This window comes from Colobus angolensis, unplaced genomic scaffold, assembly GCF_000951035.1.
Source record: "Colobus angolensis palliatus isolate OR3802 unplaced genomic scaffold, Cang.pa_1.0 Scaffold146, whole genome shotgun sequence".
NCBI classification, from domain to species: Eukaryota; Metazoa; Chordata; class Mammalia; order Primates; family Cercopithecidae; genus Colobus; species Colobus angolensis.
The window spans coordinates 4,896,110-4,921,986 of NW_012114555.1; the positions used below are offsets into that span (position 1 = coordinate 4,896,110).

The window sequence follows — 25,877 nt, forward strand, 5'->3', positions numbered from 1 at the left end:
GAAACATTGACTGGGTTTGAGTTCTAAAGTTTGAGGAGTTCATTCAAACCAAAGCCTCAGATCCTTTTGGATACTGATTTGGAAAAGGGGTCGAGGCCCACAGTCAGGCTGAAATGCCTGCCTGCAGAACATCTTATGGGGGAAAGGGAGGGACTCTAGATGCTCAGAATTCAACTATGGGAATGAGTCTATTTTCACCCAAAGGAGCTTGCTATTATTCATGTTCACTGGCTGCTGAGTGATTCATACGCTGCTTTTTGGGGGAGATGTATTCAAATGAAATGTTGCTACTATGTAAAATAGTTTATTTCTTCTAGGATACACCAGCCCACTGATGCAACCTGGCAGAACAATGCAAATTCTGGTGTGTGTGTGAGCATGTGTGTGTGTGTATTTGTGTGTGTGTGTGTGTGTGTGTGTGTGTGTACTGGGGCAAGGAGAAGACGGGAGCACACATAGAAATGCATATTTCTAAAGCATAGAGCAAGCCTGCACACTTCCCTCTTCTGACCTTTACACCAGAAGCATAAGAATGACCCATTGTCCACCGACCCTGGAGCTTGGTTGTTCCTAATCTCTGGACGCTTGATGGCTGAGCTGGCCTTCAGCTTGGCCAGTTGGCATCTGTCTGGGTAGCCCCATGTGTCCCGAATCTGTTCCCTGGTGGGTTCTTCCTGCCCGATCCCTCATCCTCTGGCATGGCATTTTCTCCACGACAGTCTGCCCCTGGACTGCCCTGGCTGCTGCTTTGGTAAAGGCTTGCAAGGAGAAAGAGTAACAGCCGCTGGCGAATCCAGTTTGTGCAAGCAGCATCAGCAATGGATGAGACCTCCCCAAGGCTGGAAGAAGACTGGAAAAAAGTACTTCAGAGAGAAGCAGGCTGGCAGGTAAGTGATGTCCTCAGCCCCACACAGGACCCAAATCTCTCTCAACTCTTTCGGCTTCAAGTCTAGGTAATATGCATACATCAATTTGTGGAACTGTGCTATCTGCAAGCATGTCCTTTTGAAAAAAGTCATCAGTAGTTTCCATGTCTTTGCAGCCATGCAGATAAGACCCCAAATACATTTACTCTAGATTCTCAAGCAAGCTAATAGGGTTTTACAAATCTATAGGTTTTGCTAAATTTATACTTTCTTAATAAAGGTTCTTGAATTAACAAGTTGCAGGTGTATATCAAGGGAAACATGCAGATTTTGTTTGTGTGAGTACAAGTTCATTGTGATATAAAAATTTAATACAACACCTGTCATCAGACTTACTTTATGGTGTTATAGTAGCTTGGAATAGGGGCTTGGTTTTAACCTATTTTAATGAGGTGACCATTCTTTTAATGCAGCTTGCGTGCCTTCCTTATTTATGCTGAACTCATAATAGGTAGAAGCTCTGTGGTATGCAGAGAGTTCAAGCTAAAGGATTCATTTTGATGTAGAAGCAGTTTTCATTAAAATATGCAAAGCAGTAATGTTTATATGTTACAATACCTATTTCAAATTAGCAAAATTATATGCTCCTGTCTTGTAAGCTGCCAGCTGAAATCCTTTCCTAAATCCTGTTGAATGGCTTTGATTACTCTTCTTCACATTACGCATTACACACCTCTAATGCATATTTTTACGCATCCACTCCATTGCCATTTAATTAGACAACAATATTGAAGACTGATGCCAGAGCTTTTTTTCTGTTTCTTTTTTAATAATGCTGCTAGCGTATGGAAAAAAGAACACTTCTGTGTATGAAGCTTTTCTTAGGGATGAGGTTGGATAAAGTGAAACTCTGATTTTCCATTTTGTCTATAACAGAAACTTTCATATAAAAAGGGTAATTCAGATTTTGAGTTGATTTTTAATGTCAATTAAGAAATTCTTTCTTTTATAAAAAGAGGGAGCCTTTTCTGAAGATTTCTTCCTCAACAGAAATTTCACTGAAATGTAATACTGCTATTGACTGGTATGTTTTGTTGTATGCAATGTGAAGTTAGGCAAGAAGCTTCAGAAAAAAACACCCTCTAGCCTGCCATGAAATTGGAATCCTTTCACTTTGAGTGGGAGCATTATTCAGGAAGTAGAAACGGATACAAAATAAATCTCTGCCTGCTACTTTCAGGATGACATGTGGTAGGTCTCCAGGGGTCCAAACAAATATTCAAATATTTTATGGTATATTAATGTGACTTTTGGATTTTTGTCTTTTGTTTGCATGTTTTCCTTTAGAGAGTTGTCATCTTATATAGTCTTTATTTCAAAGGAGAGTGAAGGGAAGAAGAATGTGAGGAGATGACTCAGACATCTCTGTAGATAAAATATTTAAACTAGAAACATGAAGTTCAAATGTTCATGTAAAAATGCCTGTGTCAAAGCACTGTCATCATCCCGTGACCCTTCAGCTTATTAATTTACCAAAAGGCTCCTAATGAAAATATTGCCTGTGCTGTTTGCCTCCAAAGATGTGATCCTGTACAGCTGGTTGACCCCTGTCATTTCCATCGTGATAGCTGGAGCTCCACCTTCTAGCTAGTGGAGGTAGTGTTAGAAAAAGGGCATCCTAGTCTCTGATTTGGTTTCACTGACTCTTGTTACTGCAAGGCGTTGGGTGGAAAGTATGTCATAGGGTGTCAGCTGCAGCATCATCTGCTTCTGTACCTCTTGAACTCCCCAAGAGGTCTACCTGCTGCCCCCACTCATTCGTATTGCTAGGCTGGGTTTCCATATGCCTGGAGTAACCTACTTCTGTTGACACCAAAGCTGTCCCTAGGAGAGGAAACTAAATCTGATGGCCCCTGAGGCAAGGCCTTTGTGGTGAGGATGACTTCTTTTGGCCATCCATGGTAGTAATGTAGCTAGGGAAGTAAACATTATTTAAGAATGAATTGTGATGGGTGCTGAAGCTTTAGTTTAGCCAAGTACTATATTTCTTACTGGAGCTGATTCAGTACTTTTCCACTTACCTAGTATTTTCCCACCACAGTGCTAGGAGTTGTATGTGTGTGAGAGAGTGAACACACATACACACATATTTCAATCCTTGTAAGAAGCCTAGAAGGTAGATATGATTATCCCCATTTCACAGATGTGAAAAGCAAGCTTCAGAGAGGTTACATAACCTGCCCAAAGCCATTCAGGGTCTCAGTTCACACCTGTTTGACTCCAATGCCTATCCTATTCCCACTTTTGTTGCTATGCCATCTGAATTAAATTTTATCTCATTATTTATCTGATGGAATAATAACTTACAAGCAGCTGTGACGTGGGCAGGCAGGAAGAAAGGGAAAAAGCATGATGATCTTCTAATGAAATAATCAATCTCTGAATCATTAAGTCTTTAATAAAATGTTTTTTAATAGTTTATTTTTTTAACCCTTACTCTATGCCAGACACTAAACTAAACTTAAAATTCTTACAAATACTCTGACAGACAGATACTATTTGTTTATTTTGTACAAGTAGGGAAGTGGAGGCAAAGGTGTTAAGGTGTTAAGGAACATGTTAAAGAACAAGTTAAGGAACATGCCCACAGTCATACAGCTAGTGAGATGCTGAAAAGGGGTATGGACGCATTTGGCTTGACATTGAAACCTGTATCCCGCTTACCCAAGACTGCTTCTCAGAGTATATTTTCTTTGTTTCCTCCTCATCTTCTTCTTCCTTTTTTCTTTCTTCCTTCTTCTTCTTTCTTTTCTTTTCTCTCTTTTTTTATTTTTATTTTTTAGACAGCATCTCCCTCTTGTCTCTCAGGCTGGAGTGCAGTGACACAATTATGGCTCACGGCAGCTTCTACCTCCTGGGCTCAAGTGATCCTCCCACTTCAGCCTCCTGAGTAGTTGGGACTACAAGTGTATACCTCACATCTGGCTAATTTTTAATATCTTTTATTTATTGTAGAGTTGGGATCTCTGTATGTTGCCTGGACTAATCTTGAACTCCTGGGCTCAAGTGATCCTCTTGCCTCAGCCTCCCAAAATGCTGGGATTACAGGTGTGAACCACCACACCTGGCCTCAGACTATATTTTCACATTATATTTTATCATTCGTACTTTAACTCTTTCATCTCACAATAATGTGATGGGATTGCTCTTTGAGAACTTCCCCGATAGGATTTTCTTTTTTTAATAAGTCAAGAGTTGGGTAAAATGCCTTGCTCATTCACTTCTACAGAATGTATTTTAATTGGATGCTGTTTGCCTTAAGTGAACCAGCTTTTACTTACGGAGTTGGAAATGAACTAGATGCAATTTCTAGAATCAACTGTAAATCTGAAAATCCATTTAAGCATATAACCATCCTGGAAAACCAACAGCAGCTGTAGCACAGTTAATGCTCCTGTCCTCCATAGCCCACTTCAGTTCTGGGAGAGTGCTCAGGGACAGAGATGGCAGTGGCTTATGCCACCAGGGAGCTGTATGACCACAGGCAAACTTAGCCTGATCCCTGGCTTCTTTACTTGTAAACTGAGGTGATTATGCTTGGGTGATGACTTGGAGGGAAGATGGGATGGATCCTTGATGATACGTCATTGTTTTGGCCAGTTGTTAGATGGAAAATATTATGGAGGGGCCAAGGCCTCATGTCTGGATAATGTTTCATGTTGGGATGGTTTCCTTTAAAACAACCCATGTCACTGCACTGTGGCCATTTTGAACTGGTCTAGAAATATTGTCTATCTGTGCCTGTCTCCCCACAAAAAGATGAATTCCTCAAGGATAAAGGTGCATTACAGAGCCTGGTGCGCAATAAGCCCCGGATGAATGTTTGCCAAAGCTAAGTGAAATTGGATATTTGATCTGGAAGGAAGCAGAGACAGGTTCCCAAGGTCTCGATTTTACATGAAGAGGGAGAATAAGAGATTGGCCCAAGTTCCAGCACTGGCTAGTGAGGAGCAAGCGTTATCATCTTCCAGTTCAGCTTTCTACCTTTTTTCCCCTGAACTGCTTCTCCATAAACTTTCTTCTGCAACTTTCTCATCTGTAAAATTCAAACTAGAACATATTGTCTGTGTCTGTTTAGATATCTTTACTATTATGATACCCTTTTTGAACAGGTACTGTAGCACATGAATCAAGAACCTATTGATCTTGAGACAGACCTCTGAGTTCTAACCTTGGTGTCCTTAATTCCTAACTGTGTAGCGTTGGTAAAGTTTTCAAATCTCACTTCGCTCCTGTTTTCTCGCCTAAAAATGGGGATAATTATAGTAACGACTTTATAAGATTGTCATGGAGATTAGATGAATCACTTTCTTGAAAGTGTTTGGAAGAACACATCAGTAAGCACTGCTTGGTGACCCATCAAATGCACAGTATGTGTCATTATCTATCTATATCTATTTAATGAGACCAGCCATTCAATGTTTTTTGAATACCGCCCCCCTCCGCCATGTGCAAAGCACATCCATACTTAAGGAGATGAGAAAGTGACTGAGGATGTTGCCCTAGAACACAAGGTCAACAGTGGGAGAGCACAGCAGGTCCTTATGATGACAGGACAACCACCAAATGCTCCATGTATCATGGGAGCACTGTAGGTAGGCCTTGAATCTGTCTTGGGAGTTGCATGGAGCTAATTCTTAAACAAAGAAAAGGAATTAAGCCGGGCAAAGAACTGGGAAGACAATTCAAGGCAAAAGAGAGCCTACGTCTTCTATTGTTACATCTGTAGCACAAAAGAAGACCCCTTTTCTTATTGCTGATTGTAATTTTTTGTTACTGCCTTTTAAATGTGGCACATGTTCATTCATCAATTCATTTTTTCATTTGTTGAATCAAAGAAGATGAAGTGTTTGATGTATTTCTTAGATTCAAATATCAGATTCATAAGGCTGGGGGAGACCTTGTATTGTTTGTTTTCATTCTATGTGTTCCTCACTCTGAGCAGAAGCAAGTCCAAAAGGCTGAAGACAGATAACCTAATGGAGCCTCTCTCTATAACTCATTCCTAGGTCTAACAAATGATACTTAGGCCAAGGAAATTCTTCCTTGTTTGGATTTAAACTCTGCCCATTGCAGCTTAGACACAGTTCTGCTCCTTTCTCCTCCCCGGAGGTGGAGAAAAACAGCTCAGTCACTGTCTTCACGAATCAGCCTTCCTTTCTTGATGATCATTATGAAACCAGCCTTCGGCTTTTGCTCTCAAGGCTAAGCAACCTAAATCCGTAGGTATAATTCTTCATTTCTATCTTCTTGAGTTTTTCTGAACCATCTCAAAATCTGCTTATTATCCCTAACTTCTATAGTCTAGAACTTTGCAGGAGGGTCTAGCCAGAACTAACCAGTACTGATTGGTTACCTGCTCAGTCATTTAATCAGCTAATATGCATTTAGTGAGCTCCACATACTGGACCTCTGACCCAAGCCTTGAGGGTACAAAGATAGGTAAAAGGCAGCATAAAGGAACAGGTAAGAGCCTGGTTAGCAACCAGGCTGGTTACCCACTCAGCTGTATGACCATGAGCATGTTACTTAAACTTGCTGTGTCTCAGCTCCCTCATGGGCAAAATTGGATAATGATAGTAATATATCTCATAGGGCTGTGGTAAGGACTAAATGAAGAAACACAGGCAATGCACTTGGAAGAGTGATTGACACTTAGCTATGGCCACATGACTGTTTGTTAGATAGGACAAAAGTGAAATAAGATGCAGACACTGCTCTTGAGTTTTACTCATTCTACTTGGAAGGATAAACTAGTAAATGGCTAACAAACAACTACTTACAATTCAGTGCATTTAGTCCTATAGTAGCAGAAGAAGCATGTGGGATGGAAGTTCAGAGGCCTAATTATGCCTCAGGGCATCAGGAATGGCTTCATGGTTCAACGGAGGTGAACTGTTCTATGTATTTCTTAGGTTCACATATCATTGACTTAGAGGCTGGGAGAGACCTTGGAATGACATCTCACTGAGCATTTTCTCCCTAAGGATCACTGAGTTGGGCCGCAGGGGAAATAATCAGATTTCTAGGTTGGCAAAGATGGTATCAAAGTGTTCTAAGTAGAAGGAGGCTTGTGAACAAGACCTGGAAGAGTAAATGTGTGGTTATGTTTGAAGAATGCTGAGTGTTAGTTGTGTTGTGCGGTGTAGACAGGCACTGGGGAGAGGTCCTTCCATCTGGGTGGCATCAGATTGTCTGGGGACTTGGAAGACTTGCGGAGGTGTTTGCCTTATCCTTAGCCTAATCTATGCTCATGGGGCTTTATGTCTACTGTAAAAAGTTATACCTCAGTTAGGGAGACAGCCAAAGCATTTGATGGTTCTCTCCCAGTAGTTTTCTCACTGTCTGGAATCAGAGCTATGTATCAATCCCTGGAGGCCAGAATCTAAATCTTACTCATTTGCCTATTTCTCTCAGGGCCTAGCACACTTCCAGGCATAGAGCAGGCTCAAGTCATGTGTGCTGAAATCAAGTGGCCATATATAACCAGTGCCGTCATTTGCCTGTTCTAGAACAACTAGTTGTGCTCATGCATGAATGAACAAATGCAAATAAACCAATCCAGTGATTTTACAGTTTTCAAGTTTGACTCTATTTTATGTACCTCTTGGTACAAATTTGTGTAAAACCCAAATAACCAATACAAGAAATCAATTCTCTCTGTGGTATCTTTGCCTTTTATGTTCAGCCTCCTGTACTGCTGTGTCCCACATTCATGGCTGATTGTTTTGATGGGGGCCCAATGAACCTTGAATGGGTTTAAGACTTGAACTTTTCCCTCCTCCAACTCTTTCTTGAACATTGATTTTCATATGTCACAACTTATGCCGATGATGGCTAAGGAGTATTTGAGATGTGGAGGGAAGATTTTAAAAGAAGGTCGAGGGCAACAGGCAGCTCTTGTGTATCTAAAGAGACAAATATGTTTGACATCAAGTTTGTCTGTGAAAAAAAAAGTCAAAAGAATTGAGAAATCCTCAAGTCATAGCAACTGGTTGAATGCAGCAATTCTCTCACTTATGGTGCAAAAGCTGCAATTTTCTATCTAATTCACTACTCAATCATTCCATGGCCCCTGTCTCAAGCTCGATTTAAGCTAGTCCCTAGTACACGGAGCCACTGTACAGTGTATAAAAGAAATGACTGGCCGAAGGGACTGAGGGAAACGGGAACCATGTGGTGACCCAGAGCTGACGTTATCAAGTTGTCCTAGGATCACGTGACACCTCTCTCTAAAGCCTCTCATAAAGTCCATGTAAAATAGGTCATCCTTCCTTTAGCCTTTAAATTTTGATTTTCACTGCCTGATAAAAGAATATGATCTGTTTAAATGCTCACCACATATATTGGGGAAACAGACAATTTACTTGGGACTCAGGGGCAGTGCCTGGATTGAAAGTTTGCTGCCTCAAGGGCTTTGAACTGAAATGGAAACAGGCTGGCTCTCTGCAGAACTCCATTACTGCCAATGACTGTCTTTTTCAGAGGAGTTCGGGTGAGCAATAAATATGACTACTCTTCAGGGAGAGTGTCCTGGAAACTGTTGGATCTTTCTTTACACATATCAAGTGTATTTCAGTTTTCAAAAGTACGTTTCCATGTATACCCCTTTTTCAATCTCACAGAAGCCTTATCAAGGAAATGGCAGCAATGTTATTATTACCAATGGTTAAATGAATAGACCCAGAGCTGATGGGTTAAGAGCCCTGCACAAAAGGGCCAGGATTAAAACCCAGGTCAGAAGCACAATCCTGTGTGTGTTTGCTCAGATCAAACCATCTCTCTGTTCACTGGTCAAGGATAAGTGTTCCTAAAGCTTGCTTGTTAAAAAAAATTGTTTTCTTACGTGAACACCTAATTGGCGTGAATCAATTGTCCCCTTCCTATAAAAGAGTGTGGCCCTTTAAATGCTGAAAACTCTTTTAGCACTCAAAGCTAAAAACTTTTATTTAATGATTTTTAAGGAAACACTTCTCCTACCAACCCCAACAATTGAAATTGTCTGGTGGAAAAGTAAGACCTTCATATTTCCTGTGCTGATCATAATGCTTTGCGCACGATCTTCTTGCAGTGGTGGGCGTCCAGCAGAGCTATTACACAGCCACTAAGCCTGGGATGATATGCTGCAGAAATACATAATTTTGTGTAACACTTTTAAAGACTTTATTTTTTACATTGCTGGATTCCTTTTTTCACACTGGAAAAGGAGGCACACTGTCTCCCTCAACTCAGCTTCTCGCCAAGATGAGCCTTAAATAGCACAAATCACCTTAACCCCACCTTTTGCCTTACTATTCAGTGACTCAAAGATCTGAGTTAATGAGACCAAAATGCTCTTTGAGAAATTTTGGAAACTGAAATGGGCAAGTGGTTACATAATATAGCTTTATTTGTGTTGTACTAATACTAAAACTGTAAGATGCAATTTTTTGGCCTTTAAAATGTATTCTTTTCATTAGTAATTGATTTTGGTGTCCACACACAACTTGTGGAACTATGGGGAAGCATTTTTCTGTTGTGCTTTTCTTGCATCATTAATGTACTCAGCGTTCTCTTCATGTCTATGTTCTGCCTGCCTAGAAGCAACCTGCTCTTCTCTCTCCCATCTTCTCAGCTCAAATATTCAATCAAACAAACAAAATACCAAAAGAGACAAGAAAAAAGTCTCAAAGCCCTCCTTAAAAACTCCTATGAACAAATCATGCTTACTTGAAATACTAATATGTGACAAGCATGAGCTCTGGAGTCAAATCAATGTGGCGTTGAAATCCTGCATTGTCATTGACTAGTTGGATAACCTTGGATATATTTCTACTCTAAACCCTCAGTTTCATTGTCTTTAAAATGGGATTACAATAGTAACTTTCTCCTAAAATGATTGAAGATGGAAGGAAGTAATGTAGTTAAACCCCTTGGCAAAGTGACTGGAAAACAGAAAGCACTGAGTAAAAATTAGCAATTATTATTCTTGTTGTGAAAATATTTTCTTGAAAACCAGGATCATGACAAGGTTGTCTACAGTTTCACTCATGACAGCCTACTAATACCTGGTTCAAAGTAAGATATAGAAAAGAGGAGACAAAAATGATATCACCAGGTAAAATTACTATTTACATAGTAAAGCAAAGATTCTTAGAAACATTGAAAAATTATTAGAAATTATGAGTTGAGTTAGTTGACTCAATGTAAAATAAATATATAAAAATTAGTAACTAACATTTTGATATAATAGTGATAATCATTTAGAAACTATGAAGATAAAAATTATTCAAAATAGTACCAACACATAAAATATCCAGAAATAAACTGATTGAGTAATTATATAGACTCTGTACTGGAAAAACAATACAACTCCCAGAGTAGATATAAGGTAGACTTGGATGCGTGGAGATAGGCGTCATCTTCCTAGAAAGGAAGAATGGATACTCTCAGCATTTCGATTCTTCTCAAATGAATTTACATATTTAATACAATTCTAATCGAAATCATGTTGCTTCTGTCATTTTCTGGAAACTTGACCAAATATTCTAGAGTTCATCTTGAATAATAAATATAATGAGAGAGTTTAAAAATTTAGAAAAAGAAGAGTGGTAAAGCAGGTTTTTCTCTAGTAGACATTGCAATGTACTATAAAGTTAATGGTAACTAAAACATGATATTCTGGAGTAAGAATCAACAGACAAATGGAGTTGAAAGAGCCAAGAAACAGACTATTAAATATAAGAGCTTAAAATGTGTTCAAAATTACATTACATATTGGTTGAGAAACTGACAAGTATGCAATCAGTGGTGTTGAGTTACCTGATTGACTGGGAGAAAATACTGCAAATTAAATTTCAGAAGGAAAAGAGTAAAATGCAAAAAATTCAAAACATATTTTAAAGAGGAGAAAATGTAGGGTAACACTTCTCTGATCATGGGATGAGAAACCCTCTAAGCATAAATGAGAAAAAAGTGACAATTTTGATTATGTAAAAATGTAAAAATTCTCTGCGTTTCAGAGATAAATTCTAAGAATTGTATTCAATTAAAAAAAATAAAATGGAAAAATGTTTTTGAGAAATCTGGCCAAAAAAGCTTGATGTTTTTAACAAATGAAGAGCTCATACAAATAAGAAATAACCTCACATTTCACTAGGAAAAAAATGAGCTTGGTCCAGGAGCAATTAACAGAAGATATAGGTTACCAATAAATATATGAAAAAAATGTAGTCACATTTGTCAACAGGGAAATGCAAATTAAAACAATAATGGGGACATGACTGATAAAGATTTTGAGAAATGATACTGGTGGTGATGATGGGATAAATCCTATTTAACTACTGCCTCTTCTTTGAGGAAGAGTGCTGATTTATTACTGCCTTTCTGGAAATCAATTAGGTAACATGTATCAATAGTTCAAAAATGTAGAATACTTGACAATGTTATTCTAGAAATAGATCTTAAGGAAATTATCAGAGACAAGACTAAACTTCATGTGAAAGGATGGCTACTTTGATGCTATTTATAATAATGAAATTTTCATTCATTCTAAGTTTCCAATGATAGGCTAATGGTTAGATATACTATGAGAAAGCCGTTCAAATGTGTTTTCAGTATTCTACTGAAATAAAGTGTTTTATTTACTCTCTGTTTTCCGTATGGAGGAGAATGCTTTTGATATCCTATTAAGTGCAAGGAGTGGAAGCTGTATTTTGAGTTCAATATGGCACCTGAAATCCTACAAAACGACATTTTAAAAAGTTTAACACTCAAAGGACAAAGAGAGTGAAAGATGAGATGGCATCAGGGAAGAAATGCCAACTACATTTTGAAAGCTCAAAGAAGAATAAACAAATGGTAACTGACTTGGCACAACATTAAAATAATCATGAAATTTAAGCTTGTAGGGGAAAGAATCAACAAAAAGCAGGCTGTTTTGCTCTGCCAAATTCTGGAAATGCTCATAAATTGAAGGTAGAACGTGAGATACAGGTCAGAGTGAAAACAGATGAATAGATTTACAGAATGACCAAATAGACCGGATCCCTCCCCCCACTGGACCAAGACATACAACAGTTTGCTTTCTAATGAAGTTGAGCCAGATATCTGGACTATGGGACACTCAGGCACAGTAGAACAGTTAATATGGAATAAGGAAAATAAGGAGGTTTTAAATCAAAGTCTGTTTACTAAAGATTGAGATCCCAGTTTCTCTCTTCTCTTTCAAAGTGCTGACAGCTTGCCTTGTACCCTGGCAGAGGGAGAGCAAATGACAGTCTTCTGGGGAAAGTGAACAATCCATAAAAGGCCTCTCATGAAAGTGCCAACTCTCCTCCATGTCACACTGCAGTAAAGTTCACCATTTGTAACCCCACCCATGCTCCTGAAACTTCTAATCAGCCTTGGATGTGTTACTCTTGAATGAAACAGATGACCATTCTTGGAAGTCCTCTAATGTGAAAGAGAGAGATGAAGAGAGAAACAAAAAATAATTTGAGGAAACTGAGGCAGTGCAGGGCAGAGGGAAACATCTTTTAAAATCTCTAATTTATTTCTAGAGGTAAGAGAGCATATTGCACTTATGCTACAAGAACAGGCAACTGTGGAAAGGAATATTCAGAAAATCAGAATAAAATCTTGGAAATTAAAAATACCAAAGTGGGAATTAAAATTAATGAATGAACTAGAAAACAGAGGAAAAAAATCTCTGAGAAGAAAGGGAATGAAAAAATAAAGGCAGACATGAGAATTTGAAGATCAGCCCAGGAAGTCCAACATCTAAATCATCTAAATCCATAGGAGTTTCAGAAAGAGATAACAGATAAAATGGAGGGAAGAGAACTGTTAAATAATTAATGAAAGAGAATTTCCTTGAACCAAGAGACAAGATTACAACAGCCACACATTATAAAGAGTCAACTCAATGTTAGCGTAATGAATGAAACACACACACACACACACACACACACACACACCCCAGACACATCATTGAAATATTTCAGAACATTTGGAATAAAGAAAATCTACTAAAATGTTCAGAAAAAAAACAGTTCCCTTGCAAAGGATTAAGAATCACATTGAAAAAACACTACTTGGAGCTAGGAGGGAATAGAGAATTATATTGAAAAATTTAACTAACTCTTACCTAGAAGTCAATATTCTGCCACTGCCTCCCATTGCCATGGTAATAAAAAATGGGCATTCATTTAATTAAATAAGATAATGAATGTAAACATCAAATTTTGGAATGGAATAAAGTATTTTCAGATATATAAGGTCTTTATGAATTTTTCAGAAAGCTACTAAATGATATGTGCCTTTAAAACAAAAGAGTAAACTAAGCAAGAGGAAGATCTGGAGTCTAGGGAATAAGAGGTCCATACCCAAAAAGAGGCCAGAGATATTCCTTGGGTGAAGGCAAAGGGGAGCGCTAGAATGTCAGCTGTGCAGAATGCCTGCAGAGAAGCCACTCTGGATCAGAGCAGGAGGAAAGAAGGTGGAACTGATCCGTTGTCTGATTTGCTTGAATATATTGAGAAAAACTTTCTGGTTTTGGCAAAGAACTTTTTTTCGGCATTTCACCAAAAAAAAAGGAGGGAAATAAGAAATAAGACAATTATTAACTTTAGGGAAAACAAAAAAGTAGGTAAGAAAGAAAATTTAATGACACAATCCATAGTTCAGCAGTGAACAGAAGTTAGTTACGATAACTAATAAATGTTGAATATTTACTTAATAAAAACATGAAGTAACTATATTGGGATGATGAAGAGAAAGGAAATATATTAATATGTGTGAATAGTTATATATAATAGCTAGTTCTCGTTTCCATATTCAAATGTCATTAGGTAATACCTGATGCAACAACCTGATGGGATGGGCTATTATAATTTGCAAACAAGGAAATGAGCCTGGGGGTGGAGGATTTGCTCAGGGTTTCACAGCAAGCCTACATGGTAGAGACAGATCTAGCACCTAGCTGTCCAGCCCCCCAGGTTTGGCACTAAACTATGGCAGAGAGCTTGGCCCGAATATATCCTCTGCCTTTCTCTAGTTCTTCCCACATCTCCACGTTGGATGACTCAATAGAAATTCCCCACTCAATACACTTGTATTTTAGTTAAAAATAGGTAATCAGTGATTTTTATTGTATTCTATGTGACTTTCATTCTAAGAGGCAGAAAACATGCTAAGAATAGGCAGAATGTATATATGAATTGTGATTCGTGTGAGCTGGCTTTGTTGTTGCTGTGGATCTGGGTTTGAGGGCTGACTCCTCCACAGATTAGATTAGATCTTGGAAAACTACTTCATCTATCTCAAGCTTTGGTTTTCTCATCTGTAAAATGGGACTAAAATAGCAGACCTCTCACAGGATTAAGTAAGATAATGAATGTGAGAGATGAACACAGTGCCTGCTAATAGAAGAGCATAAGCCATGTAAAGGATTGTGGCAGCACTGGAAGCATAGCTGGGGGTCAGGGTAGAAAGAAGCAGAGAGAGCAGTTGATCCCAGTAACCCCATTGCTAATATCATGCATTTGAACAAATTTGTAATGTTAAAGTTACATTACCTGGCTATTGGGAACTATGATGTAAGACTATCAGAGGAACATGGAGATATGTAGAGAAACTAGTCAAGGTGGTGTAAAACTGTTTTCAGGTCTCATGGTGTCACCAAGCTCTGGCATGGGTCAGAACCTGATCCTAGCTCTGGTGGTGGTATGTGTTAGTTCGTACTCACACTGCTAATAAAGACATACCCAAGACTGGGTAATTTATAAAGGAAGGAGGCTTCATGGACTCACAGTTCCACATGGCTGAGAAGGCCTCACAATCATGGCAGAAGGCAAGGAGGAGCAAAGCCATGTCTTACATGGTGGCAGGCAAAGAGAGAGCATGTGCAGGGGAACTCCCTTTTATAAAACCATGAGATCTCGTGAGACTTACTCACTATCATGAGAACAGCATGGGAAAAACCTCCCCCCATGATTCAGTTACTTCCCATGGGACACTCCCACGACATGTGGGAATTATGGGAGATGATATTTGGGTGGGGACACAACCAAACCATATCATGGTACTTCACAGTTGGAGCAGAATTAGCAGTATCAACATATTATAATGTTTGTTATTTCTTCCGAATATCCATAGAATAATTCTCCATGGAACATTTCTGGATATGAAAGGTTTGAGAATTACTTGAAACTTTCATGGGTGATGGTTCTGAGAAGTTGCTAACCAAACATGAGAAGCATGGCCTTGATCTCTTACCTTTATCAAGATGACTGGTGGACACCACCACCATCTATCTATGTGTTTTCACAGGGAGGCAGGATGGCTCATTAGGCTGCTTGATATACCACTTGAAACCCATGTGGCAACTTCACTGTTTTTAAAAAACACTCCACTTGTGATACAGAATATTTTAAACACATGATGACAAGCCCTGTTCTCTGTTCTATGAAGTGGAGATGGGCTCATAGACACCTGAAGCTTTCTACAAAGGGGGTAGAATTTGTCTTCTCCCTTAGGGACATCATGCACTTCTGTCTATCACTTAGTATTGCTATTTGGCTTCTGAGACTTGAAGGGAGGGCTGGAGATGCTTAGGGCTCACCTAGGTGTCTACAGAGTGAAAAGTTGGAATCTTTGGGGGGCACAAAGAGGATCTTGCTTTGTTCTGCTTTTTTGCAAAGCACTCTCTGCCACTTAGAGTGGGTGCGAGTATCCCATTTGTTGCACTCCATTTGTACTATAGTTCCAAAAACCTAAACATCTCTCTCTGTGGAGAATTAGGGTGTCGGGAACACTTGGTCAGGTAGATACTTAAGGGCCAAAGCACCCAAATATTGCATCCCACCACATGGGGCAAATGTTTTCAGGCACTGGGAGTTAGCACAGACAGAATATATCATCTAACATTTCAGAGAATTCTAGGAAGGAATGAAAGGGCAAGGCTGATTTTGCTGTAGAAAGACTGGGGAAAGGAAGAGAAGGAAAAGGACCATGTGAGGGAAATGACTTCCATGGGGAAAAGTGAAATAAACAAGGAAATAAAATATTTTGTATATCAAATCATTATATTGGACAACTTACATTATATAATTTTATTTGACCATTATATACTTCAATAAAGCTGGAAAAAAAGGGAGTTAAGCCAAAAAAAAATTGTTCTGAATCAGGAGGAAGGCAGCCTAGGTGATGAAGTGCTGATGTGTGTGTGTGGTAGTTTACATTTAATTCTCTTGGCAAATTGTAAGTATAATTATATAATTATTCCCATTCACAGATGAGGAAATGGAAATTGGTAGGAATTTATAATTATTCCCATTCATAGATGAGGAAATGGAGAAATTGGTTCTCTGTAGGGTGTCCAAGCTCACACAGGTGGTAGGAGACAGTATCTTCCCTCATCTTTCTGGCCACAAAAGCTCTCATTTTCATTCCTTCATGTGAGATCAAAGTCCATTTCTTTCTTTTCCACATATTTTCCAATGAATGGAAATCCTCTTTGCTGAGATCCTCCCTTCCCTGCATTTGCTGAGCCAATACACTTTCCATCAGGTAAAGATTTGCCTTTACTGAACCCTCTATGCAGGTGAGGAAGAAGACTCTGGACCCACACTGGGGGCTGTTTCTGGGTCCTGCCTTGGGAGTGGTGCTGGAAACTCACTAGGAGCCATCAGGGGTCCAGAGACATCACAGTTCTTCTCCCTTTCTGCACCACCACACGCTTACATTTCTCACATTGAAACACACAGCTGGTTAACTGTTCCTCCGGAGTGCCTGTAAAAGGGAGAGGACAGTGCAGTGTTAGCCTGTAGCACTGAAGGTCCAAAACCTGGTTCTACCACACAGTAGCTGTGAGAATGTGATAATTTACTCAGCCTCTTTGTGTTAACCTCTGTGTTTTCCCCATCTGTAAAATGGTGATAGCAGTAGTAGCTGCCTCATAGGGCTGACCAAAGGGTTAAGTAGAAAAATCACATCATGATAATCATCGTTATGATTGTCACCATCATCTCACTATCACTCCCAAAGAGTCTGCATACAGTCATTTCTCATGTTGTTGGCTTGCTTCAATGGTTTCAGCTATTGAAAGTTTTAGAGGCAAGTCAAGGGGTCAGTGTTCAAGAGATGAAAAAACAGAAACAGGAACGGTGCTTGTGCACGTGAAGTTGCCTGATAAAGTTTGTATATGTGTTTCAAGACGGTAGTTTAAAAATCTTTGATCATTGAATCCACAGGGGCTGTAGATTAACAATGAAGGGGCTGGGCGTGGTGGCTCACGCCTGTAATCCCAGTACTTTGGGAGGCCGAGGCGGGCAGGTCACTAGGTTAGGAGATGGAGACCATCCTGGTCAATATGGTGAAAGCCCATCTCTACTAAAAATACAAAAAAATTAGCTGGGTGTAATGGCACGTGCCTGTAGTCCCAGCCACTTGGGAGGCTGAGGCAGGAGAATCGCTTGAACCTGGGAGGCAGAAGTAACAGTGAACCGAGATCGCGCCACTGCACTCCAGCTTGGCAACAGAGCCAGACTCCGTCTCAAAACAAAACAAAACAAAACAAAAAACAATGAAGGGATGACAGTGTATTGGGGAAAAAAGATAAGTCATTAAGAATCAAGTTTCTCTTTTTTGTGTATGTGTGAATTCCTAATATTCAGATTTATAAGAGCATGTAATTATATCACCAACTAAATAAGAGCAAAAAAAATCTATAAAACTAAAGGAACACTATTCTTGCTGAATAATATATGCACATAAAATTAGAGCAGTTCACAAATGCAGAATTCTAATGTTATATTAGCTGGTTGCAACTGCAAAGCCTGCATTTATATTTCCATTAAAGCTCTGTTTTCTTTCAGTTTGAGGAAATGTTTGCCTTAACAAAAGCTCTAATGCTTTATTTTAGCCTAAAGGGATAAATCTTGTGCAAGATCTGTTTTAAATGATTTTTTGAGGTTTTGAAGAAATAAAATATTTTTATTATAATATCATTAATTTTGGGGGATTGTTGCTCTTGGAGGACTCAAATATAAATGAACTTTAAAAGTTAAAACTTTCCAACTGCCTGGTTCCTAGTGAGGAGAGCTTGCTCTTGAACTGAGAAGTTTTCAGTGAGAAAATGAAAAAATCGAGGGGAGGCAGAAATAGGGAATGTGGCATCAGAAGAGAAATTAGGGTCAGGTAACCCCATCTGTTCCCCTTATAATTCCCCTTGGGAAATATGTGTAAAATCAATATGGATGACGAAAATTCAATAGTATATGTAGCCTCATCAATCCGAATATGAATTGGAAGTATTCTAAATTTTCTTCTAGCTTTAATTAAATAATATTTAAATGAAAATAATGTGTGCTTATATAGATGTATAAAAACCATTTTATTTAAATATATATATATAAAATAAAAAATTATAAATATATATATTTTTAAATCAAATTGTTGAAGAGGACTAATACTAGAAAACAATGGTCCTGTGGCCCACCTCTTTCCATTCTGAGCCCTATTTCTTAGAGGCTTATATCATTACTCCTGTTTTTCAGGCCATAATAAAAGTAAACTTTAAACCTACTTCGAACTGCCATTCAACGTTTAACTTCTTATCAGATGCTAAATGACTAATTTGAATCGATGGCAAGTTATTTTCCTAGAATCAGGGAATGTGAGAATGGGAACACTTCTCAAGATCCAGGTGAACTCACATTACATCAAAAAGAAATCAAAGTCCAGACAGGGTCTGGGACCCGCCCAAGGCTGAACAGTTAGTTTTTGACACTCTGTGGGGTAAAACTTGGGTCTGATGCCCTTTCCTTTCTACCATACTGAATAGTGCTATACATCCTGAATAATGCTTTGGTAAGGTAGTTCTCTTCTCTAGAAAGTCAGACCATTTAAAAATGCTAGTTAACATGAATGCAATTCACCAATGTATTTGTCATTTAAAGACCAGTGCAAAGTATAATGGACCAATAAAAATTGTAATGTACTTATAAAATTGACCCAGATTGGCAGGAAAAAAAAAAGTGCAATTTGAAACAGGAAAAAGCAAGCATAATTGATAAAAGGAATGGTGTAATATTTAATATTAGAAAATATTATTGGTAGCAGCTTTCCAATGTTAGTATTAAGTTATAGTAAATATGTTTCTATACTTGACAGTTTCTTTAGTTTGTCATTAGATGAGGAAACAGTATTGATGGTTTAGGGGTTATGGAAGACGGTATAATAGCGATACAGAGGAAATCTGAAAGTATAAAGACTGGGGAAATAGAAATCAGAATTTAGGGTGTGTTTGTGCATGCATGTGGGTGTGTGTCTGTATATTATATGGAGGTGGGGATGGTAAGTTAGAGGCAAGAGTCGATAGGATGTCCTGGCCTTCTAGGAACCAGCTTTAACAGAGGCTGATACATTTGACATCTAGTCTTAAGGTCAGAAAGGGTTTGATCAGGTAGTAGCTACTTCGTGTTAGGTCAGTTTCACATACTGAAAGAAAACACAATTGGCCTAGACAAGGGATTGGCAAAATTGCTCTGCAAAGGTCTAGGTCATAAATATTTTCACCTTTGCTGGCCATAAGGCCTCTGTCGCAACTACTCAGCTCTGTCACTGTAGCACAAAAGCAGCTATTGATAACATGTAAACCAGTGAACATGGCTGTGGGCCAATAAAACTTTATTCATGGCTGCAGAAATGTGAATTTCATGTAATTTTGATGTCACAAAATATTATCTTTTTAAATATTGTTTTCAACCATAAAAAACATAAAAATCATTCTTTGCTCACAGACTATGCAAAAATAGGTAGGCTGCTGGATTTGGTCCATGGACCATAGTTTGCTGACAGTTGGCCTAGCTAACAAAGGGTTAGGGTCTATTATTTAACAAATGATTCTTCTCTCCCAGCAAACAGGTAGAGATGAACTGCCATTTTTCATTCTCCCTAAATTTGTGTTTCTGGAACCTACGTACTTTCTGATTTTGCTTTGTTTTTCATAGGCCAGCAGTCTTGACTGAACACAGAGCAAGTTCTGTGTGTGATCTTTTCACTCTAATACCCCATTTCCTGATCGACCAAGCACTACAGTGGATAAGATAAAGACAGTTCTTTACTGCATTGTACAGACCAGCAGTCAAATATGTTTGCCATCATGACTAAGGTGTAGGCACTTTTAAAGACTGTTATTCTGAAGCGCATTCTGCATTCTGATATAGTGTATCATGCAGGATGTATACTGGTGGGAACTTCCTCTCATATGTGGGGGAACTCTACTTGGCTAATAAACCCCAGAAGTAAGCCCAATAAAGAGAAGAATGCCCAACTATATCCCTCACTGGTCACTGATGCCCCTCATTTGCATTTAGTATAATTCCTGTATGAAATCCCTGCACTTTTCATTGGCTCCTCGCCCCTAGTATCACAGTAATCCCTTACACGAATGGCATGCTTTTGAGGTAGAAAGTATCTTTTATATAAAAATTCTGATGCAGATGGCAAAGTGACACTCAGGGAAGTCACTATGGTAGAAAGTGGTGGAACTATAGCTCAAAGCCAAATTGGACTCCAGCTGCATTGCTCTTTCTGCTCAGCCAGGCATCCTGCCTCTAGTTTAGAGTTTATAGGGCATGGGACTAAAGCCACTTGTAAACTTTGATGTGATGAGGTCAATTATTTTTAAAATTTATTGACAGTAGAGAGTGCTTATGCCTTTTATTAATGTGTTTGCTTCCTCCCAAGCTAAAGTCATTGACTTGAGTGTAGGAGGGCATCTCATGCCTTAGAGTGAAAAATGAATACCCACGTTCAAATTTGTTGAGCAATTAGCTCCTCTTTCTCCCTATTGACCTGGAGATTTTTGACTTTGGACCTTAAGAGAAAATACGTACTGAAGGAAACAGGAAAATGTAACTGAAATATTTAGAACATAACTTGAAAATCAAATTCCTTGGAATCTACTGGATGGATGAAGATACATACAAATTCCCCCTCCCTCAACTAGTTTACAAATTACTCTGTTTCCTTTGCAACATGTATTTATTCTACATGTGAACTCCTGTAGTATTTACTTATTCTTTATTCTTTGAACCTGTTTTGAAAACCCTATGCTCTTAGCAGTGGCTTCTGGAGAAGATATTTCTGGAGGGGAAGACAAGACCTGATTACTGGCCCAAGGAACATGCAATGTTGTTGGAAAAATCATGAAAGCTTGAGTAATTCACGAACAATACAAGACAGTATGACCAGTGTCACTATTCATCTTATGCTAAGCTAGAGGTGACTTCAAAGAAGGAATGTCATGTCAATGCAGACTCAATGCCTAGAAAAGTCTTCATGAAATAACATATTTTTAACCTAGCTCTGGAAATGGGCAGGACTGGGAGAGACATAGGAAGTTATTATTTTCAGAGTGCAAACTGTGCTAGTTACTTAAGTTACTCACTTAATTCTTGCCAAAAATCAGTATTACCATATCCACTTTGAATTTGAAGAAAACAAGGCACCCAAGAGAGACAGGATCAAATTTACTGAGATTGGCTCTAGGCACTGCCATTCGATTAACCGTGTGACTATATGCAAGACCCTGAAGCTTTCTTTGCCTTGGTTTCCCTCTTTATAAAGTAGAGATCATAATGGTGCCCACCTTGTGGCTTTATTGTGAAGTTTGAATGAGTTAATGCACATAAAGTGGCACATATTAAATGCTCAATAAATGCCGTGGATGGTTATGACTGTCATTACCAAATACCTTGCCAGAAGTAGGGCTGAGATTGGAATGCAGATCTGACCCTAATTCCATGCTCATTTCACTACAGCTCAGTTGTAGAAGGTGGTATCAGTGGATCCATCACCAGCACAATGCTGGTGTGCAGAATAAGGTGCCATGATGGTACCATGAGGGTCCATGGTGAGAGTGAACCCTCATGATGAAGTAGAAGATGTGGGATGGTGAGTGATATGAGAGAAAGTTCGATGCATAGGGGGAAGTACCAGTGTCACCTTCAGGACTCATTTCATTGGTCTGGCTGGGCTATGACTAGCTAAACATTACCACATACCTTTTCCTTTGATTTCAATTTAGGCCAGGTCTGTGTGAGTCCTGTTCTGACACCAACACCTTCCACAATATAAACACATGTGCACACATAGACACACACAAACCCTGAATGTGCTGTGGGCCGAGCCATACATATTTTCCCAGCCTTGGCTCTTATCCCTCATCCCCTACTATACTCTAGTCATACGGAATGAGTTTGCAATTCCCTGAAGCCCATTGGAATGCGCATCCTGCCCTCACTGTATTTCTACTACCTAGCATAGCACCTGGGGTATAGTAGGTGCTCAATGAATGATTGGCAAAAAAGTGAGTCCATGAGTAAATGAGGGTTCTCTCACTCCTCTGGGCTTCTGCAGATACTGTTCTCTCTGACAGGAAAATCGTTCCTACCTTCTAGTTCTCTCCTCCAGAGGAGCTCTGCCACTTTCCTCTCCTCTCTTAAAAGCTGAGTTAGGTGTAACTAGGAGCCATCATTATTCCTTCCGTGGCATTGATTACATTACATTGCAATTTCCTCTTTATTCCTCTGTCCACCTCATTAAAAAGTGGCTTCCTGGAGGGTGAGAAAAAGGGGTTCTTATTCAGGACCACATGCTCTGTGCCTAGCAGAGCCAGCCTCTCAGGAAGACCCAGGACCTATCTGTGAACACAAGTGAATGTGCAGACCATGCACACGCACAGACCCACACACATATGTGTGCACACCCTTTCAGGAGCTGTTTTGCCCTGGCCCCTCTGGGGGAATGAGTCACCAAGTAAGTAACAGGTGACTCAGGACACTGGCAGATGTCTCTTTCCTTTTCTGGCAGCGGGGAAGGCATGGCTCGGCCTCCACAGTTACTGTGGCAGTTGGAATTCAGAGAAATCAGCAGCTGACAGCAGAAGTGAAGTGCTCGAGACGGGAACTCCGTAATCAGCTTCGAGACTTTTAATGAGTGTTCTCCAGAGCAGAGTCGCTAACAAACCATCCTGGACCCCTTGATCAGTTTAATTGGAGGACAGACGGTCTTAAACATTTAAAAAAGCCGACAGAAGGATCTGATTCCCAAGGCTTTCCCTCTAGCTAAACCTGTGCCTCCGAAGCTCACTTCCTTGGCCACGTGCAATGCTTGCATTTTGACCTTTAGCGATTCCAGATCTCTGTGTTCTGTGCTCTGTTTCTGAGCCTGATCTTCATGTTGTCCTTTTGAGCATATGTGGAAGGATACCAAACTCGCCATTAATGCTAATGTCTTCTTACTGGAAGTATATTTGAGACAGGGGTCCCTTTGGGGACATTTTGATGTCTGTGTATCCCATGGATTTTATCTGTTTTTATAAAGCATATTTAAAGCTAACTCTGTCTACTACCTATTTAAGAATCACTATAGCATTTCCTACTAATTGAGATGCTTCTTTGCATTAAGTGTGTTCTATTTTTCTTAGCAAATTTAAATACTTTGAAAATTGAATTTTTATATTAGTAATACATATTATAAAAGCTGATAAATGTGAGATTAATGGCCAAGAAGAGATATTCCAGATTTAGATTTTTATCATTTATTAATCATGGAAAGTAAACCTGATGTATAAGTAATTTTAGTTTTATCAAGAAGATAAATTGTTCTGCCTAATGAATGTATAGATATTCTATGCCAAAGACATTTGGAGTAATCTGTTAATCATTTAACTGTGTCAGGGCATATGCTATGTCTTCATAAGGCAATTAAAACACATAGCTTTCTCCACTGAAATGTGTGTTGGCCTTCACTGCCTAAAGCAAATTAAAATGGCATTTGTCTTAGACTAGGTTTTAGCGGCACAGTATCTAAAGGCAAAAAAATAAAAAAAAATAAAAAAAAACCATGGAAGCCTATAGATGTCGTAGCTAAGATAGACTAGTTCAATCTCTAATATCTGGAGTGAGGTTGCAAATCACTCCCTGAGCGGAACTGTACTAATGAGGAAAGACTTTCTGGTTCCCAAGTACCTATCACAGTGTATGGGCTCTCGGTGGAAAATCCCAGGGGAACTTTTCCCCTATCGGAGCCTGGGGATTTCCATCTGTAGCTCCCATTAGCACTAATGGGTGCTCCCCATGTATAAACTGTCCTCTCACTGATGGAGGAACAGACTCTTTATATCTGTGTATATATGTGACATTTATATCTGGAGTTCAGAGACTGACAGAGGGCTGCATTAACAGGCTTTGCAGTGTTACGGTACCATTATGCTAATAGAGATTTGTGTCAGCTCCTTTTTAGAGGGCCGTAATTCTACTTTTAAAACTCTCTTTCAGGTGAAGCAAATTTTTCAATATTAGTATTAACTTTTTGTCATCGTTATTTTTTGCAAAGGAACAATAACCACCATCATAGAAAACAAATGACTATTTTACTCGCCTGGCAACAGTTTGTGGAAGGTGATTTTACTTGCTTTTTAGAGAGCCTTCTATCTGATTTGCCCCGAGCTCAGGCCACAGTGACAATCGTCTTCCCTCATGTGGCTCTGCCAGTCATGAGTGTTAGAGGACACCTGTGGGGGGAGGTGTTCGGTGGAAAGCTTCCACCAGGGAGACTGAAGGCACCCAAGGAGACGGAAGGCAAAGAGAAGCGTACTAGAAGCATGAGATTCTGTGGAAACTGGAGGATGTAGCCCACCTGAATTAGAAATCAGGTAGCTGATTTCCAAGGTTGGTGGGAACTTAGTATCTCCCAGGCAAGTTTCCGGCCGGAGCTTCTGAGAAGGAAGTGGAGAATCATAAGGGGCCTGGGCCTAATTTCCTTCCATTGCCTTTAGAGGGCATAGCACAGGGGTTCCTCTGTAACTGTGTGAAGAACGAACAGGTAGGGCTGACACTGGTTTTTGTCCATTCCTCTTACCAGCTTCCTTCATAACCTCCCCAAGCCTCATTTCCCTGCCCTCTAACCTAGGGAGAGTAATTTTCTCAGACGTCACAGAGCCTTCACGAGGAGTCCAGGAGTTAAAGCGCACAGAGGCTGTAGCTCAATGCCTAACCTGGGGTAAGCTCTCAATAGGTGCTTCTTGTTGGGGGTGGTTTTCCTTCTCATACAACTTCTGCAGACAGAGGGCCATTCTCAACAGAGACACCTTTTAGCACCAACTTGGCCTACTGGCAGCCCAGCAGAAGCAAGGTGTGAATTCTATTAAAAGCACCTGTTTTTCTTAGTCACACTGGAGGCATTGCCAAATGGAGAACAAGCTGGGCTGCTCTAGGGTCTTTGGTGATCACTTCTCCACCTGAGTGAATTGGGCAGGCATGGAAGGCAATTCCCTAACGATCATTATGTCAGGGCTCCTGTTGATCAAAGCTTGAGCGAAGGACAGGATGTAGTTCTGTGGGGAGAGGGACCTGCTAATGTCTGCACAGCAGAGTTAAATGGACTTACCTAGACACTGGCCAAGCAGGCCTCCTGCTTGGAGGAGCAGATGCAGGTAGGCAGGCTCCAATGCAGGGACCTAGAAGGGACTGAGCTACCCAGATTGGGTCTCTTCTTCCAAACTTGTCAATCAGGTAGGTTCCTTCTCCAGCCATGAGATGAGGGAGGTATCAGGTGGAGGAACAGTGTTACCCTACGGTGCCTTCTCCACGGAAACAAGGAAGTGAGGGATAAGTGGTCCTCCTAAACTCGTTGCAAGGTGTTCCTGAACCCATTCTTTAGAGAGCTCGATGCAGAACTATCTTAATGTTGTCCTAGCACAAAGTCCCTGATACTTCTTGTTCTAGAGTGATAATCTTTATATTTCCTTATTTTTTGAACTCCAACATCCACTAACCTGGATTGTATGTGAGGCCATGAGGGGAGTGATTAGAAAGGAAAGGGGCAGAAAGTGTGGTTGTATGATGGCCGATCAGCTAGGAAGATGTGCATACTGGCATTAAAAAGAAACAACCCCAGAAA

General features: G+C 39.7%; 1 protein-coding gene across 1 annotated transcript in view; it reads left to right on the plus strand.

The window, feature by feature from the left end:
- Positions 1-25,877, plus strand: part of PPARGC1A (peroxisome proliferator-activated receptor gamma, coactivator 1 alpha) — a 681,573-nt gene that overhangs the window by 379,652 nt on the left and 276,044 nt on the right. The window contains exon 2 of the mRNA XM_011935659.1: positions 720-887. Coding sequence (XP_011791049.1) covers positions 819-887 — 69 coding nt within the window. The 5' untranslated portion in view covers positions 720-818. The remainder of the gene's footprint in view (positions 1-719; positions 888-25,877) is intronic.